At 33.2% G+C, this 15564-nt stretch overlaps 1 protein-coding gene across 2 annotated transcripts in view; it reads right to left on the bottom strand.

Moving 5' to 3' along the window:
- Positions 1 to 15564, bottom strand: part of LOC126741940 (serine protease snake-like) — a 45452-nt gene that overhangs the window by 12738 nt on the left and 17150 nt on the right. For both annotated transcript variants that reach the window (XM_050448417.1, XM_050448418.1), the window contains one exon: positions 11259 to 11465. In XM_050448417.1, coding sequence (XP_050304374.1) covers positions 11259 to 11465 — 207 coding nt within the window. The remainder of the gene's footprint in view (positions 1 to 11258; positions 11466 to 15564) is intronic.

The raw sequence follows: 15564 nt of genomic DNA, 5'->3' as shown, positions 1-15564 counted from the left end.
GAAAAATCGTACATCAAAACCTACGTATATGTTTTATATAAAGGAGGTGGAATTTTCTACGCTACATACAGGGTGTTACAGAATAAGATGCTGATTTTTAAGGGTGTGTTTTATAGGTGTTAACCCATTAATTCCCAAGGGTAGAAATAAAAGTGTTATAAAAGGTTTAGTTATTTATTATGACTTAAAGTATATAAATTAAGAAAAAAAAATCCAGCAAAATATATTTTTTTAGTTTTGATGAAAAAAAATGTTGCGTTGATGCAACGTTGGGATTAGTCAACATAAATACATTTTTATGCTCTAATATGAAATAATTTAAAACAATCTCTATGAAGATGTATAGTCTGGCAAGTGGATCTGAAACAGCGGCAGGAATGTGGGCCAAAATATTCGACGTTGCCACGTTTAACCTCAAAACATAATTGTGCGGGACTTACTTTCTAATAATATGCGATATAAGATTTTTTACAATCACAAGATATAGAGGGTAAATTCTTAAGAATTATAATCTAAATAGTTATACGCAATTGTTTTACCATTAAATATGGTACAATTAAATGTTTGTCCAAAAAATGGATCATGTTTAGTAAATCTGGCAACATTACGTTCCACCTCGCCGCACGTGTTTCTGTTATGAATCATTTCGACAGTTCATTGGACAGCGTCTTTGTCACCTGTTTATTTTATATGTTATTTATTATTTTGTTTTATTTGTGAAAAAACTGATATTAGTGTTGTGTATACCTATAAGTAGGTAGTGTAATTTTCGTAGGTTTGGAGTTTCACTGTTTTATTACTTACATGAAATACCTAATATTTAATTTTTTAGTTTGTTTTATTATTGTCTACATATATACGAATAATAACATTTATTATAATGAATAAGTTCACTGAGGGTAAGGTCCTTCATAGTCAAACGAGGGAAGTGATAGCAAACGTTTACAGGTAAGTTATAATAATTTATTTCAAAAAAAGTGAAATACATTGTGCCTCTTAAAAAAACAGTAGTTTATATTATATTTTATTGCTTTTTGTATACAAACTATGCATTCAAAATGTTGTTATTAGGATTTGCGATGAAGAAGCTGCAAATAATTCGATGAAATTGCCTCTTAAGCGTAAGCTTGATCGCGTTTCCCTTTATACCGGAGTCTCCGTATCATCTGTGAGAAAAATTCACAAAAAAGATGAAGAAAGGCGACAAAATAACCCTGATGAAATGTTAGCCAGTCCAGGGAAAAAACGGCCACGGAAAACTGTCGTCGAAAAAGATGACAATTTTCATTTTCAAATAGTTAGGCATTGTATCACCAGATTTTACCTGGAATATAAAGTGGTTCCGACAACTAGAAAGTTGTTAAGAAAATTAAAAGAAGAGGCAAATTTTTCTTATTCCAGGGAAACGCTTTGGCTTTTATTAAAGTCAAATGGCTTTTTTTGGCGTAAGTGTCAAAATAAGAGGAAAATCTTAATGGAGAGGCCCAATATTCTTTCCTGGAGATACAAATATCTTCGCGAAATACGAAAATATCGTGAAGAAGGCCGAAACATTATTTACTTGGACGAAACTTGGGTGGATAACGATTTGACGTTCAAGAAATGTTGGCAGAGCGATACGGTTACTGGTGTTTTAAAAAATATTAGTTCAACGGGTAAGCATACAATACAAAACAGTATGTATAAGTTACAGTCATATATTTTTTCACGGGCAAGGACCCGTTAAATTTGAGAAATATATATATTTTAAATGATATTTTAGGTCGGCTAATAATTGTTCATGCAGGTTCCGACAAGGGTTTTGTGGACAATGCCTGTTTATTATTTAAAGCCGGATTGGCCACAGGTGATTACCATGGCCAAGTGAATAGGGAAAATTTTACTAGATGGCTCACGGAAAAACTTCTCCCAAATATACCTGCCAATTCGGTAATAGTGTTAGACAATGCTCCTTATCATTTGGTGCAGGAGGATAAAACCCCAACAAAATCCTCTTTTAAAAAGAGATATAATCGCCTGGTTGAACTAAGAAAGGTAGCTATAACAACTTAATTAAGCCTTTTGAACTGATAAATTTTAAATTTTAAATATATAAATGTACCTACATAATATGTACATACACGGTGAGCTAATGAAAACTTTCCACCACAGTTTCTTCAGATATTTTCTTTTAAAAAAAATTTTTGATGATCGTTTTTTGACTTCAGGCGAACAAATTTATTTGGTATTTTCAATCCCTTAACTCTAACCCCCATGCGGGGGTGTTATCAACCCCAAAATCTTAAATAGGAAGGGGTGTCGAGTGATACCCTTACCATTTAAGATTTTGGGGTTGATAGTCACCCCTGCCTGGGGTTAAAGTTAAGGGGTTAAAAATACCAAATAAATTTGTCCCTTGCAGTCTAATATCGATTGGCAAAAAAATTTTTTTTTAAGAAAATGGCTGAAAAAAATGGGGTGGAATAAGGTATATCCTGTATATTATTATGTATTACATATACTTTATGTTATAGGTATAAGTCACGATGCAAGTGTCAGAAAATTTGATCTTTTCGATTTGGTTTTACGCCACAAACCACCTGTTGACCAAAAAAATTATATAGTAGATCGGATTATAAGGTCCCATGGGCATACTCCATTAAGAACACCGCCTTATTTATGCGAGTTAAACCCAATTGAATTAGCTTGGGCAAGACTCAAATTTTTAATAAGAAGTCGGAATACTACTGGCAATTTTAACATTACAACCTTAAAGGAGGTTACTGAGGATGCTATATCCTCGATTTCCGAAAATGATTGGCAGAAATTTTGCCAGCACGTCAGAACTGTGGAGGATAAATTCTGGGAAACTGACCAAATCATGGAAGAAATCGAGCCCCTTGTCATCACAGTAGGAAATGAGGACAGTGACACTAATGGCAGTAGTAGTGAAGACGATAGTGAATACGAGGCTGAAGGTAAAGAAAACGAGCTCGCTTATTGCACCAGTGAAAATAAAAACATGTTTAAGTGAAGTGTGTGGGACTTAAAAAAAACATTAACATAAATAACAGTAAACGAAAAATTAAGTAAGTTATTTACCTTATATTTTTCTCAAATTACCTTACTTTTTCGGAAATACCAAGAAGAGTGAAAATTTCGCATAAAAAAACATAAAAATTCCCGTTCCTAGTTTAATCGAACTTTTATTATTGCCAAAACGCTTATGCTGTTCGTTTTTTATAATCTATACCAGGTGGCTCATTTTAGTCGACGTTTGACTTTTGTTTTGTTTTTTTTTAACGACCTTCAAAATACACGTACTATTGCAGTGACGTGGCCCCCTGTGACCTTAGCAACTTTTGTTTAAACTTTGGTTTTAAATTCGGCTTAGCAACATATTTGCGTGCGACCCTGTATACAGGGTGTTCCACAATCAACGTCACAGGCTATAACTTTTTTATTTTTAAGTATATTTTTTTTTAAATATATTTTTATTAGCTATGGGATCACTACCCAAAATTACTTAAAAAAACTACCCCCGACAAATTCATTTTTGGGGGATGTATTCGTTGGGGGTAGTTTTTTTAAGTAATTTTGGGTAGTGGTCGTATAGCTATTAAATTTTTTTTTAAATTTTTATAGTTAAAAATAAAAAAGTTTTAGCCTGTGACGTTGATTGTGGGACACCCTGTATACTAAAAAAAAAGAACTTATTTCTAAAACCATAAAACATACAAATGAATAATTAATTAGGAAAATTTATTTTGATAAATTTTAAAATTATTTTCCTTAAATCGAATTTAAATAGTTTCACAAAATACCACACGCCACTGTCTATTGCATTTTTTGCACATATATGTATATGGGCTGACTTTGACACTGGCGGCATCTTCTTCTCAATTTTTCTTCTCGTTAAACTATGATATGTCCAATATTATTATACTGCACAGCAAAAAACAGCGCATTTTTTGAAGGTCGGTCTCTGCCATTTGCTCTATTTCTGCGGTAACGGCTGTTTCATATTTTATGAGGGCAACCGCTATTTGTGATTTGAAGTTTAGTTGGATTATAGTTCGATCAACGAATCTTTGCGTCCACATCATCATTAAAACATGGCCGACATTTATCCGATTCAATCAGCTGTCAATTCAGTGTCGTCGGTTTGAGGGTTTCTACTTTAAATAAACTATTAATTATGTTTTAAAAAATGCTTTGTTTTCTACATTATCTAGTTAAAAAAGTTAAAGAACTCAACTATATTGATTTTAAATATACCTGCCTATTCGCTTATGATATTTGTTTACCAGATATGTTGTCAATGGTCTAAGCTAACCTCAAATCCAAAAACAGGCTCGTTGGTTCGTCGCATTAATCTTTTATCAAAGAGTAACTATATAGTATATATTGTTACTCTTTGCTTTTATTATGATAATCATGAATATTCATAACTATTCATAATTATAAAATATTTTCGTATGATTATTTGAATGGTTTATAATCGTACTGAGGAGCTCTACAAGACAAAATGATTTTATCAAATTAAGCGAGGTTTTTCTTGATGATAACCAACCATTGAATCTATGTGTTACTTCTATTTTTAGTGATAAAACTGATAAATGGATACAGAATTTGATTTAATTAAGCTGTCGTAATACCATATTTATGACCAGAGTAATTAACAGTTCAAAATCAAATAAAAAAATATGCATTTCTTTGGAAATAAACTGAAAATGTTATAATTATATTAATCACAAGTTTTTTGATTTTTAATGATTCTAGAATGAAATAATGAATTGTAGTATGTAAAATATTTAATCACTTACTATAAAAATACAAATATAACATTTCACTTTAGGAAAATCACTTATTAGGTTATAAATATTTTCTAGTAATGTTTAAATTTTATTTTACATAAAATTTTAACATTTGCGCAAATGTTCGTCTAGTGTATTTCTATTATTTTTCATTTAACGATTCACAGGATTCACTAGAACTTTCATTACTATCACTTTCTTCATTGGTTAGGTGGATAATAAGCTCTGGAACTTCTTCGATTATGGCTTCACGGTCATACCAATTTTGAATTAGTTTGTCGGTGTGACACACTTTCGCTTGCCATACATCTGGCGTACATTTTTCTAAAACTTTTTGCCACATTTCTAAAACGTTTTTATCTGTATGCCCAACTTCGCCAATATGTGTATTATAATAATGTTTTGTATCTGCCCAAATCATTTCAATAGCATTGAACTGACAATGATAGGGTGGCAATCTTAAAACTTCATGTCCCTTTGCTTCTAATAATTAATCTATTTTATATTTCTTCGGTTTTTTGTGTAACTTTGCTAAGCTCAACAATTCTGCTTTAAACATCTGCTTATCAAATGGAATTTCATTCTTCTCGAGCCACTCAACAATTTTACCTCTTTTCCAAGAACATAATGGTTGCTTTTCCAACTCAACTGAATGATATGGAGCATTATCCATTACAATTAAAGATGGTTCTTCCAAATTTGGAATTAATTGATTTTCTACCCACTTTGCAAAGTTCTCACTATTCATTTCTCCATGATAATCCATCAGTTTCGATTTACTAGCGAAAACTAAACTGGCATTTTTTTAAAAAACCATTTTTGTGTCCAGCATGTAATATAATGAAGGGTTTTCCATCAAATCCACCTGGTCTACGAACACTCTTTACATTATCATCTTGCAATGATTTCATTTTGTTGCCCTTTGTTTTCCATGTTTCATCGAGAAAAACTAGTTGACGTGTAAATTCTGAATGTTTATTTTCCATATATTTTCTGAAAAATGCTGCTCTCATTGAAGCTATATTAGGTGTCTTCATTAGTGCTCTTCGGTTATCATCTTTCTTGTATTTAAACTCCAAATGACAAAGCAGGGTTCGTAGAGATCCATAGCTTATATCGACTATTTCTTTTTGGCATAGCTCTTTTTTAAGCTGTTGTATGGTTACATGTTTTTCTGAAAGTATAATAACAATATACAATTTTTTCCATTTTTTAAAATATGTACTTACTTACACTCCGAACCTCCATTTTAGTATCCTCATTCAGGTCGAGGGTTTTGGTTTTTCTTCGAGACCTATTTTTTCCAGGTGTTGAAGGCAGCGCATTTTGATCTTTGGATACTTTGATGCCGGTTACAGTTCTTAAGATGATTTTCAGAGCATGAGCAACTCTCTATAAAGTTTTTCAGTTTATCATATTATCAAATATTGAATAAAAATAGTATTATTTACCTCTTGGACTGCGTTTAGAGAAATAAGCGGGCCATTATTATCTCTTTCAGCCTTAAAGTAATTAATGAGATTCGCAACAAGGACACGTGCTGGAGAATTCAAGCGTTTCCCGGCATGTTGAGGTTATGTTATAATAATTATAACAGAGTAGCAACTCCTGATTATTATTTAAACACTAGTAAACGTTATGAAGACAACTGTTTAAATATAATAATAGAAAGAAATAAAATTGTAACCGCAAATAAGCAAACTGCTGAAAGTCTAATTATCAAAAAATAAAACTACAAAATAACAACGCCAATGGTCTGTGTCAAATATCGAATGTCGGAAACATGAATATTATTTTTCTTTGTTTAACATATGGCATTTATCCTTGTTTGATACATGGTTTTTAGAATATGTATTTCTTTTCGACTCAAGACATACGTTCATTATTCTCTAAGTTTTCGACGTATATTAAAGCTACTACAATAGTATACTGATTGTCTTGAATAGATGTAAAGAATGATGACGTAAACGCAAAGATATATTGATCGAACTATATCTTTTATTGTTGACCTTGTTGTATATTTTCCAGGCATTTCGATAACGCTATCCACAAGGCTTGTAAAAAGCGACCACCACTACTTTTTTCCTTTTACTCTACATCTATAATTCGATATACCATTGTCATGCAAGTCAACCCCTCCCATGTCTTGATTATAGTCAGCTATAACTGTGGAATGGAAATAACCTTTTTCTCTTTCCTGTCATACCTCTTCTTCGCTGATACCAAAGGGTCAATGGCACACGTGTTGGTGGCAAGCACGGCAACAACCGAATTGTCATTCTATCGCACCATCAAAATTTCATTATTTACATCAAAGAAATAGTCATAGAAACCTTTCCCTTTGTTTTCATTGATTTTATGATTTCCAGTTTGTAGTGCTTAGTACGATTTTCTCGGATGGATCCAGTAGCAAATAAATCTTTTTGCCTTAACAAACAACAAAGTTTATGTGAGGAGAAAAGCTTGTCAAAAAACACTTGGTGTTGAAATCTTGGACAACTGACAAAATATTTAGTACGACTGATTCTGCCAAGCCTAGTTCTGGTTGTTATTTTGTTGTATTTTTGATTTTCCTGAATATGGAATAAATTGATACAGATGTCCATTTAAACTACTTAAACACCCGAGTTTGAAACCAAACTCGGGTGATTCTTCATAAATATTTTACAGCTGTGTCAACCAAAGTATTGCACCATCGATGGACAGATTATGAGAAAAAAATTCCAAACTGCATATTTTTCTCATTTATAGCATTGAAAAGAGGTTTGAATTTCGAGAATCTGTTATATTTATCAGCTTGCCTTTATCTGAATCAAACTTATTTCTATTCATAGCATTTCTGACGATAGGAACGCACTTCATCTTTTGATCAATAAAGATAAGGAGATAATGATCGTTGTTATATTTTTTTTGTAAAACAAAGAATCATTTCCCAAACTTCATCATCGAAATACAATGAAAAAAGTTCGTATGGAGATTTTCCACCAACTAATTCCTCTAACTCATCCCTTGCTTTTTTCTCTTTATTTTGCGGTAACATGCTATATGACGAATGTTTTTTTTCTCTTTGGTGCAATATTTTTAAATTTCTTAGTTATTAGAGAACTTCACGTTGATTCGTCCTCTGATTCTGATTTTTTAGGTAAACTAGCCTTAATTTCATACGTTCCGGCCGCCTCCGGTAAATCCCTTTTATTTTCCAGAATATCATTGTCAACCTCCTCCTCGTCTGTAAGTTCATCTACTGGCGGCGGAATGTAGACAGCGTGGATGTTCATAGCGTGTTGTCATCATCCTCTTCTAATGTAGCTATAAGCTCGGAAGTTGTGAACGGTTTTCGACTTCCTCATTTTTCGGCCCAAGACATAATATGTAACAATGAAATTTGATCATGATACTTTCTTAGTCTTTCTTTGGAAATATTCTACAATATTCTAAATGCTTCATGCTGTTTTTTCTTGACTGAATCGTTTACAAAATATATTCGTATTTACACATGTTAAAGAGTAAAAAAACTTACCAATTGGCGAAGAAATAACACTTTAAACTCACTTTTGATCAAACTTCTTATGAATACACTACGTAGTACGCAAACAAAAGTCCACTGCAAGCTAATACAAAACAACAACTATTGCTAAGTACGAAATATGCCTCTTTTATTGAAAAATAAATACTAGATTCTGCGCTTTAATCGCTAAGACGTAAGTTTTTTGTTTTTTACTTTTTTTACTTACCTGTCAAAAAAAAAGTAAATATTCACTATAAGTACTGGAAACTTTGTTAAACAATTACAATTTAAGTTTAATCAGTGGCATCCATACAGGAACGTAGACTAAATATTTTTTTAAAATATTGTGTACGCCACTGCTTTTCCGCAAATTATAAATTATTTTTATAATCCCCATTCACTTTAGGGCAAATTTGATATGCTTTGGAAAATGCCTGAAGTATTTTTAATAGTGTTACAACAGGCTATTATGCGGTTTCTCAAATCCTCTTAGGTATATACTTAAGTGCTGTAAATCAGCGTCTTAAAATGTTCCTAGAGGAAAAAATCGAGACTGTATAGATCTGGGGCTCTAGCTGGCCACGATTGTGATCCTCGAAGCCCTGTCCAACGATTATTATAATATTGATATAAATATTCCCGTACCAGGAGACTGAAGTGGGCAGATGCACCATCATGTATAAACCACATACGATCCCAGGCAACTACAGAATGACGCATGACGTCAAAATATGGTCATTTAATGACGTAGTCAGCAAAATACCGTTTTCGAGACGATAAAATAACGTCATTTGAATAACAATAAATTAGAGGACTTACATTAATGTTTCTCGAATGTCAATATTGACGTATAAAAGAAGGAAGCGAATAACTGGTATCAAATGAGTTTTATTGTTATTAAATGATTCACTTATTATTAAATAAGTCAAAACCATGTTTACATTTCTAAGCATAGAATTGACCTGCCTTTCATCGGCATGGCGTTCTGTGTTGCCAAATTAGATTTTTTCTAGCTAGATCAAGTGTATTTAGTTTCGATTTAGGATAGTGTGGCGTGTAGTAAAATAGTAAAAATATTATTTAGCCCTGGAGAGGTTAAATTTATGGACAGAATAAATTGAGATGTAATAAATAGGACATAATTATTATTTAGTCTTTAGTAAGTAAATCAGTCCAAGGTATGTAAGTTAGTAAGTTGTTTTAGATTATCAATGCAACAGCAAATATATTTATAAATTATGTTATTATTACCACATAAACCCAACATGCTGAGTAGTTAAGATGGTTAATTAAGGGGTATTCTAGGAGTGATATTAGTTAGTTGCAATTTTGACATCATAAATAAGATATCATAATCACCACAATAAGGCAAGTAAACGCCACTCTAACGCCTTCGATTTACGATGACTTAACTTGACTTGAACCTTTCCCCAACATCACATAGTGACCCTGCCAGTTGGCGTTAACATAGTACTGGTAAATAATTATTATAAATCAAGTAAATGTATATAAATTAAATTTAGCTAAGATGCTAAATGAACTGTGTAAATATGTGTAAGTGCTAGTGCTAAGGAAAAATGGGTACCGAATATTCTTAAGAAGAAGTGATTATAAACCAAGCGGCTAACAGCGGAGGCCTAACCAACAACCCTAGTGTTACAAAATCAGAATCACGGTCAGTTAAAGATATTTTAAGTTTGGGCGTCCTGATATTGTCGATTTTTGTAATAATCATTTTCTGCTTGAATAAAATAAACAAATATTTTTAGCAGAAAATACGAAGAGAAATAGCTGTTGGCTTAGAGCTATTTGAGCCCTTTAACGAAATTAGACCGATTCCGAAGAGTGGTCGTGTCCATACCGGAACCAGCATCGTGGGAACGGATTAGTGAGGCAAAAGCCGCTAATACGCACCGAGCAAGAGATGCTTGGAGACTCGGGAGCTAAGGTATCTTCTGGATGAGCTTAAGGTTTTTTTATAAGAATCTGAATAAGGATCCGGCATAAAGGCTTAATAATGTTACATATAATAGGGGTAAGTTAGACAAAGTTAAGAATTTTAGTATAGAATTTGTAAACATAAAAGGTCAATTTAATAGGGTAAATCATAAAGTAGAGAAAATTTCTGAGGCTATACAATATATTGGAAGTATTGATTTATATTTTTCCGCCATTGATAAAATATTACAAAGTAGATTAGAAAAGGCTCTGACTGAACTAACAGAAAGGGCAGCAGGTGGTTCAGATATCTTAAATTCATACTCAGAGGAAGCTAATTCTGATTGTCTAGGAAGAGTCGAAATCATGGGGGAAAATTTGAATTGAACACTGCTGCCTCTCTTTTGCCAGTAATGGATGGCACAGAAAATACATTAAAAATATTAATTGATAGCATCGAGTTATATGACTCACTGCTGGAGGCTGACGCTAAAAAATATTTAACTATGTTCTTTAAACTAGATTAACAGCCAGTGCCAAAATAAGCCTCCAACGATCTTACGATTCTAACCAGTTATTAGTAAATGCTTTAAAACTTAACTCCTTAACTAAAAAGTCTGCTTTAGCATTATCGGTCCAATTGAGTAATGTTCGGCGGGGTAGTAAATCTATCGACGAATTTGGCAGGAAAATTGAAGATTTACTACTTGATTTAACTCTTACTCAATCAGAGGGTAATGACGCGGCTGTAGCTGTTTTAACTTCCATAAATGAAAAACTTGCCATTAACGCATTCGCAAACGGCCTACAAAGTATTGAGTTACGCACCATTATAAAAGCCCGAAATTATGTTAGATTAAGTGATGCTATTTGCGGCGCTAAAGATGAGGAAGTAACAGTAGGCAAGATAGTAGAGTCTTTCATATGAGAGGTCGAGGAAGTAATAATTAACGGGGTAAATAAGAAATTACTCACCTGCAAAAAAATTACTAATTAGTAATTATATATATACTTACTTGCATGACTAATGGTATTATATTGATTTTCATTTTGCAAAGCTTCAACATTATTCACACAGCAGACCAGTGCATTAAAGTTGTCTTCTGTTCCAGAATTGCAAAAATGTGGACTTTTATGATTATCTATCAATTTTAATGCTGATTCACAATTACTTAAATGAACACAAGTTCCCTGGTATTGTGCTGCATTGAAGCACTTATCTCCTGAAAATGTTACATGTATTAGCCCAATATTTTAATTAATATATGTGCAATTATTAACAAGACTATTTAAAATAATACAGGGTGGTTCCCCGGAAACTGCATCGATAGATTATAAAAATAACTATGAATCAGAAAATACTAAAAAGCTGACATCTAGATTCTACGTGAACATCTCAAAAACATTTCATATTTATTTATTAATACTAAACCTATTTTGCTAAACACTGTTAAATTATAATTATTATGTGAAACACCCTTGACTTAATTCATATAAATATCAATTGCCCAATATAAAAAGGCCTCGTTTATGACTGTTTTAATTTCACCTTTACTTCTAATTTGAAATACAACAAAATTATAAAAATTAAGTTTTTTTGGAAAAAACTTTTGACAATTTTTCCAACTGTACTTTTGTCCTTCTTTTTTACTCGGCCTGTACCTGTTTCTTGGAACTTGCAAGTTGTAAGTGAATTTCTTATTGTTTAATGTTTGAATTACTAATATAACAATTTTTGTATATTGTATTATTAATATACAAGATAATTACTCTACTTTAACATGCACTAACTGTATATATTTTTTGTAAATGAAAAAGTATTAATAATTTTTTTTTAATTTATTGATAAGGATTTGTTTAACCTCATTTGAACTTTGGATTAAAGTCAACCAAACCCAAAACAACCCAAGCTAATCCAACCCAAACACACCCAACCGAACTTAACCCTTTTTTTTGCGGTGGTTAAAAATGCTTTTACGCACGACACTGGACTCTTGTTGTTTAATTCAGCGGTTCTAATTATAGTGTCTCTGATGTTTTGAGCCGGTAATGTGGAGCTCGATCGGAAGGGTACTCATCAGTCTCCCGATAATACCCACTAAAAACACTTCACCATTACTCCTGTTCTTATTTTCCCTTTAAAATTTCCCTAAACCTTTCAGTTATGACATTCGATTTTTCTTCACTTTTCAGGAGAAGACTGCTTACATTGTCCACTGTAATAACTTTTCCACAGATTCCATTTGCTTTTATTCTTATTTCGTCAAATTTCTTTCACTCGAAGCAAGTTTCATCCTGCATGCTCCTTGCGGATGTTTTTCAGGTAAGTATTGTATATACCATGGCCGATCACAGCTTGCGCCCGGTGAAAATCTACAAATTCGCACCTGCGCGTATTCCATGCTTTATCATCTCTGACAAATGTTTTGACCGATCCATGATATTGGTCCCATGCAATTTGCCATTTACGATAGGGATCTGTTCTGATTTCTGTTCGAGCTTTCTTGTCTCATTTGTGCAGTTCCATCCTTTCTTCAATAGTCCTATAGGAGGCATACCTGCTATAGCCAAAATCGTAGCCGTGCTGACCGTTCTGTATGCCGAGATAACCAGGATTGCCAATCTTCTACTCACTGCCTCCAGCATCTTTTCATATTTTTCATTTTAATAACATCTCCCCACACTGGTGCTGCATATGGACTGCAGATATAACTGTTATTCTGAGAAGCAGTCTTTTAGAGCACTCTCCTGCCTCCTGTCTTGGGCATAATTCCTTTAGGTTAGTTTGTCGTGTAGCTTGCCTTTTCTGATATTTTGCTTATATGAGTTTTAATTTTTAGGTCCTTCCTGAGAAAGACACCTAGATATTTTGCCCATAATGTACTGTTTACCAAAGTTCCTCCTATATTTAGTGTTATTTCTAGAACTTTTCTTCTACCCTCAGACTACGACATCAATCTTAATAGATTCAACCAATAGGTCTAGATCCTTTAAATGTATGATCACCTTATTGACAACATATTGACCTTTCCAAATCTTTTAGGAAGATTTTATTTTTTGCTTTTACTACAATAGACAAATCATCAGCGTAGGCAATTAGCTTAACTCCTTATCCAACGTTTGTCCTTAATATTGAATCGTAAAAAATATTCCGGAGCAGGGGTCCCGGTACCGGTCCCTGGAGTACTCCGCACGTTACCTGGTGTTTGTTTCTATATGGGGCTAGGATATATCTATTATTCAAGTAAAACTCGATGGTCGCCTGTAAATAGATCAGAACCTTCCCTGATTGTAGTGTATATTTTATGTGTGTCCAAGACGCCGAATTAAACGCGTTCTTTATGTTCAGCATTATCATCGCACATACTTCTTGGTTTTTTAGCGCTTTCTCTTTTGATCCCGTCCCTGATTTTCTTGAATAATTGCACTGATACTTCTGCCTTCTATAAAGCCATATTGTGTTATCAGTTCCTTTGGCTCGGCCTCATTTATCATTCATTTTTAATAAGGAGTTCATATAATTATATTAGGTAACACTATTCATGCTGCACAGCGGTCTATACGTCGGTTTCCCATTGGAGTCCTTTTTACGTTTTTCTATTAGGACCAATCTTGTTATTTTCCAGGTATCAGGGAACTCTTCCTCCTTTAAGCAGTCGTTGAAAACTGATAGTGTTTGCTCTAAATTATTTATCATAAAAAGTTTTACAATTTCTGGGCTTATTTGATTTGGTATCGCGGCCTTTTTAACTTTCAGCTGTTCTAGTGAATGTATTAAAGTCTTTTTTGTGAAAAGTGTAACTTCATCTTATGCAAAATTCCAGATGAGCCTTGTCTCAATTTTTTGTTAGGGAACAGTTTTTGCACCTATTTTACCCCATATGTTTTCCTTCAGCTCTGTGCAAAGCTCGTTCCATCGCCGCTTACTTGCTTTTCTTGATTTTAGCCTTTAATTATTTTTTTGTATCATTATAACTTATTACTGCCTCTTGAGTGAGTTTGTTTTGTTTTCTGAAGCGCATAATATTGCGTTTATGGCTAATACATTTTTTCTGACGCTACATATGGTTGCGTTCCACCAGTATTGGGACTTACGTTTTAAATGGCTAGTTTTATTTGAGTAAAATTTTTGTTGTACAGCTTCTGTAAATTCTTTATGACTTGCTTTTATATTGGTTTGGTTTAATTGTTTTACGTCTTCAGTAAATTTACGAAGCTGGTTGGGGGACAACCGCCATCCTGCAGATTCCTGGTTATCATGTTTTTTTATTAGCCATGTTACTTTGTCCATATATTTCGTAGTATATTGAGCAATGATCTCTTAGATTTTCTCCATGATGTGCCCGGGGTCTAATTTACTACTCTTAGATACAGACTTCACACTTAGTTTTCTTAGTGTGAAGTCTTTACAAAAACTTCCAGTGAAACTCACAAGGGTACGATCGTTGCCTTGGTCTAGTACTACCAGCGCTTCAGATGCTATCCAGTCAGATAATATTGTTTCTCTGCGATTCTGCATTTTTGGTCCTATTAATGGACTCTTTGCGCTTACATCTCCCGCAATAATCACTCCCTTATGTGTCAATCTTTTAGGGATATGTTTGGCGATAGGTATTCCGAGTACACAACGAGATACCTACTTTTGTCTTGCAGTTTACATAGATAAAGATGTCATAGCCGGTATTACATATTCAGAGTTTTATTCGGTTCAGAGCTTTATTCGGCTCCTGCCCCAAGACAATGTTTATATTTCTTTTCCAAAAGGTAAGTATATAGAAGCTCATGTGCAGTTCTACACCTGTTGATGTTTAATTGTAATATTCATATATTCATTTTTTTGTATACCTTTGTTTTTTTTTCTTCTTTAGTTTTGTTGCTCTTAATTTCTCTATTACCTAAGTCTTTTGGTTGTCTTTTTCTATCATCTTCTATACTTTTGTCGTAAAGAGATGTCCTAAATATGTGGCATTTTGAACTCCTCGCTCAGTGTCCAGATTTATGATTTAATGGGCAGTACTTATCTTCATTACATTTGCTAATACTGTGTCCATTTTTTCCCAATCGACTCAACTCAACCCATCCCATCCCATCAGAACCCAACCCAACGAACACCTACCCTATTAACGACAATTCTCATAATTTCAATTTGTTGTTCAATTCCAAGTGTAAGATGCTGACACAAGTTACCATAAAGGCCTTGTATAAAAAAATCGACATTGAATTAAAACTTTAAACAAAAGAATCTGTGCTAAGCTGATAACTTTATAGAATAAAATAATATACAGGGTGTCCCGGTTCATGTGGGAAATCTCTCGGATCCAG

This window comes from Anthonomus grandis, chromosome 11, assembly GCF_022605725.1.
Source record: "Anthonomus grandis grandis chromosome 11, icAntGran1.3, whole genome shotgun sequence".
NCBI classification, from domain to species: domain Eukaryota; kingdom Metazoa; phylum Arthropoda; class Insecta; order Coleoptera; family Curculionidae; genus Anthonomus; species Anthonomus grandis.
The sequence above is the reverse complement of the archived record's forward strand: the minus strand, read 5'-3'. Positions and strand labels throughout refer to the sequence as shown.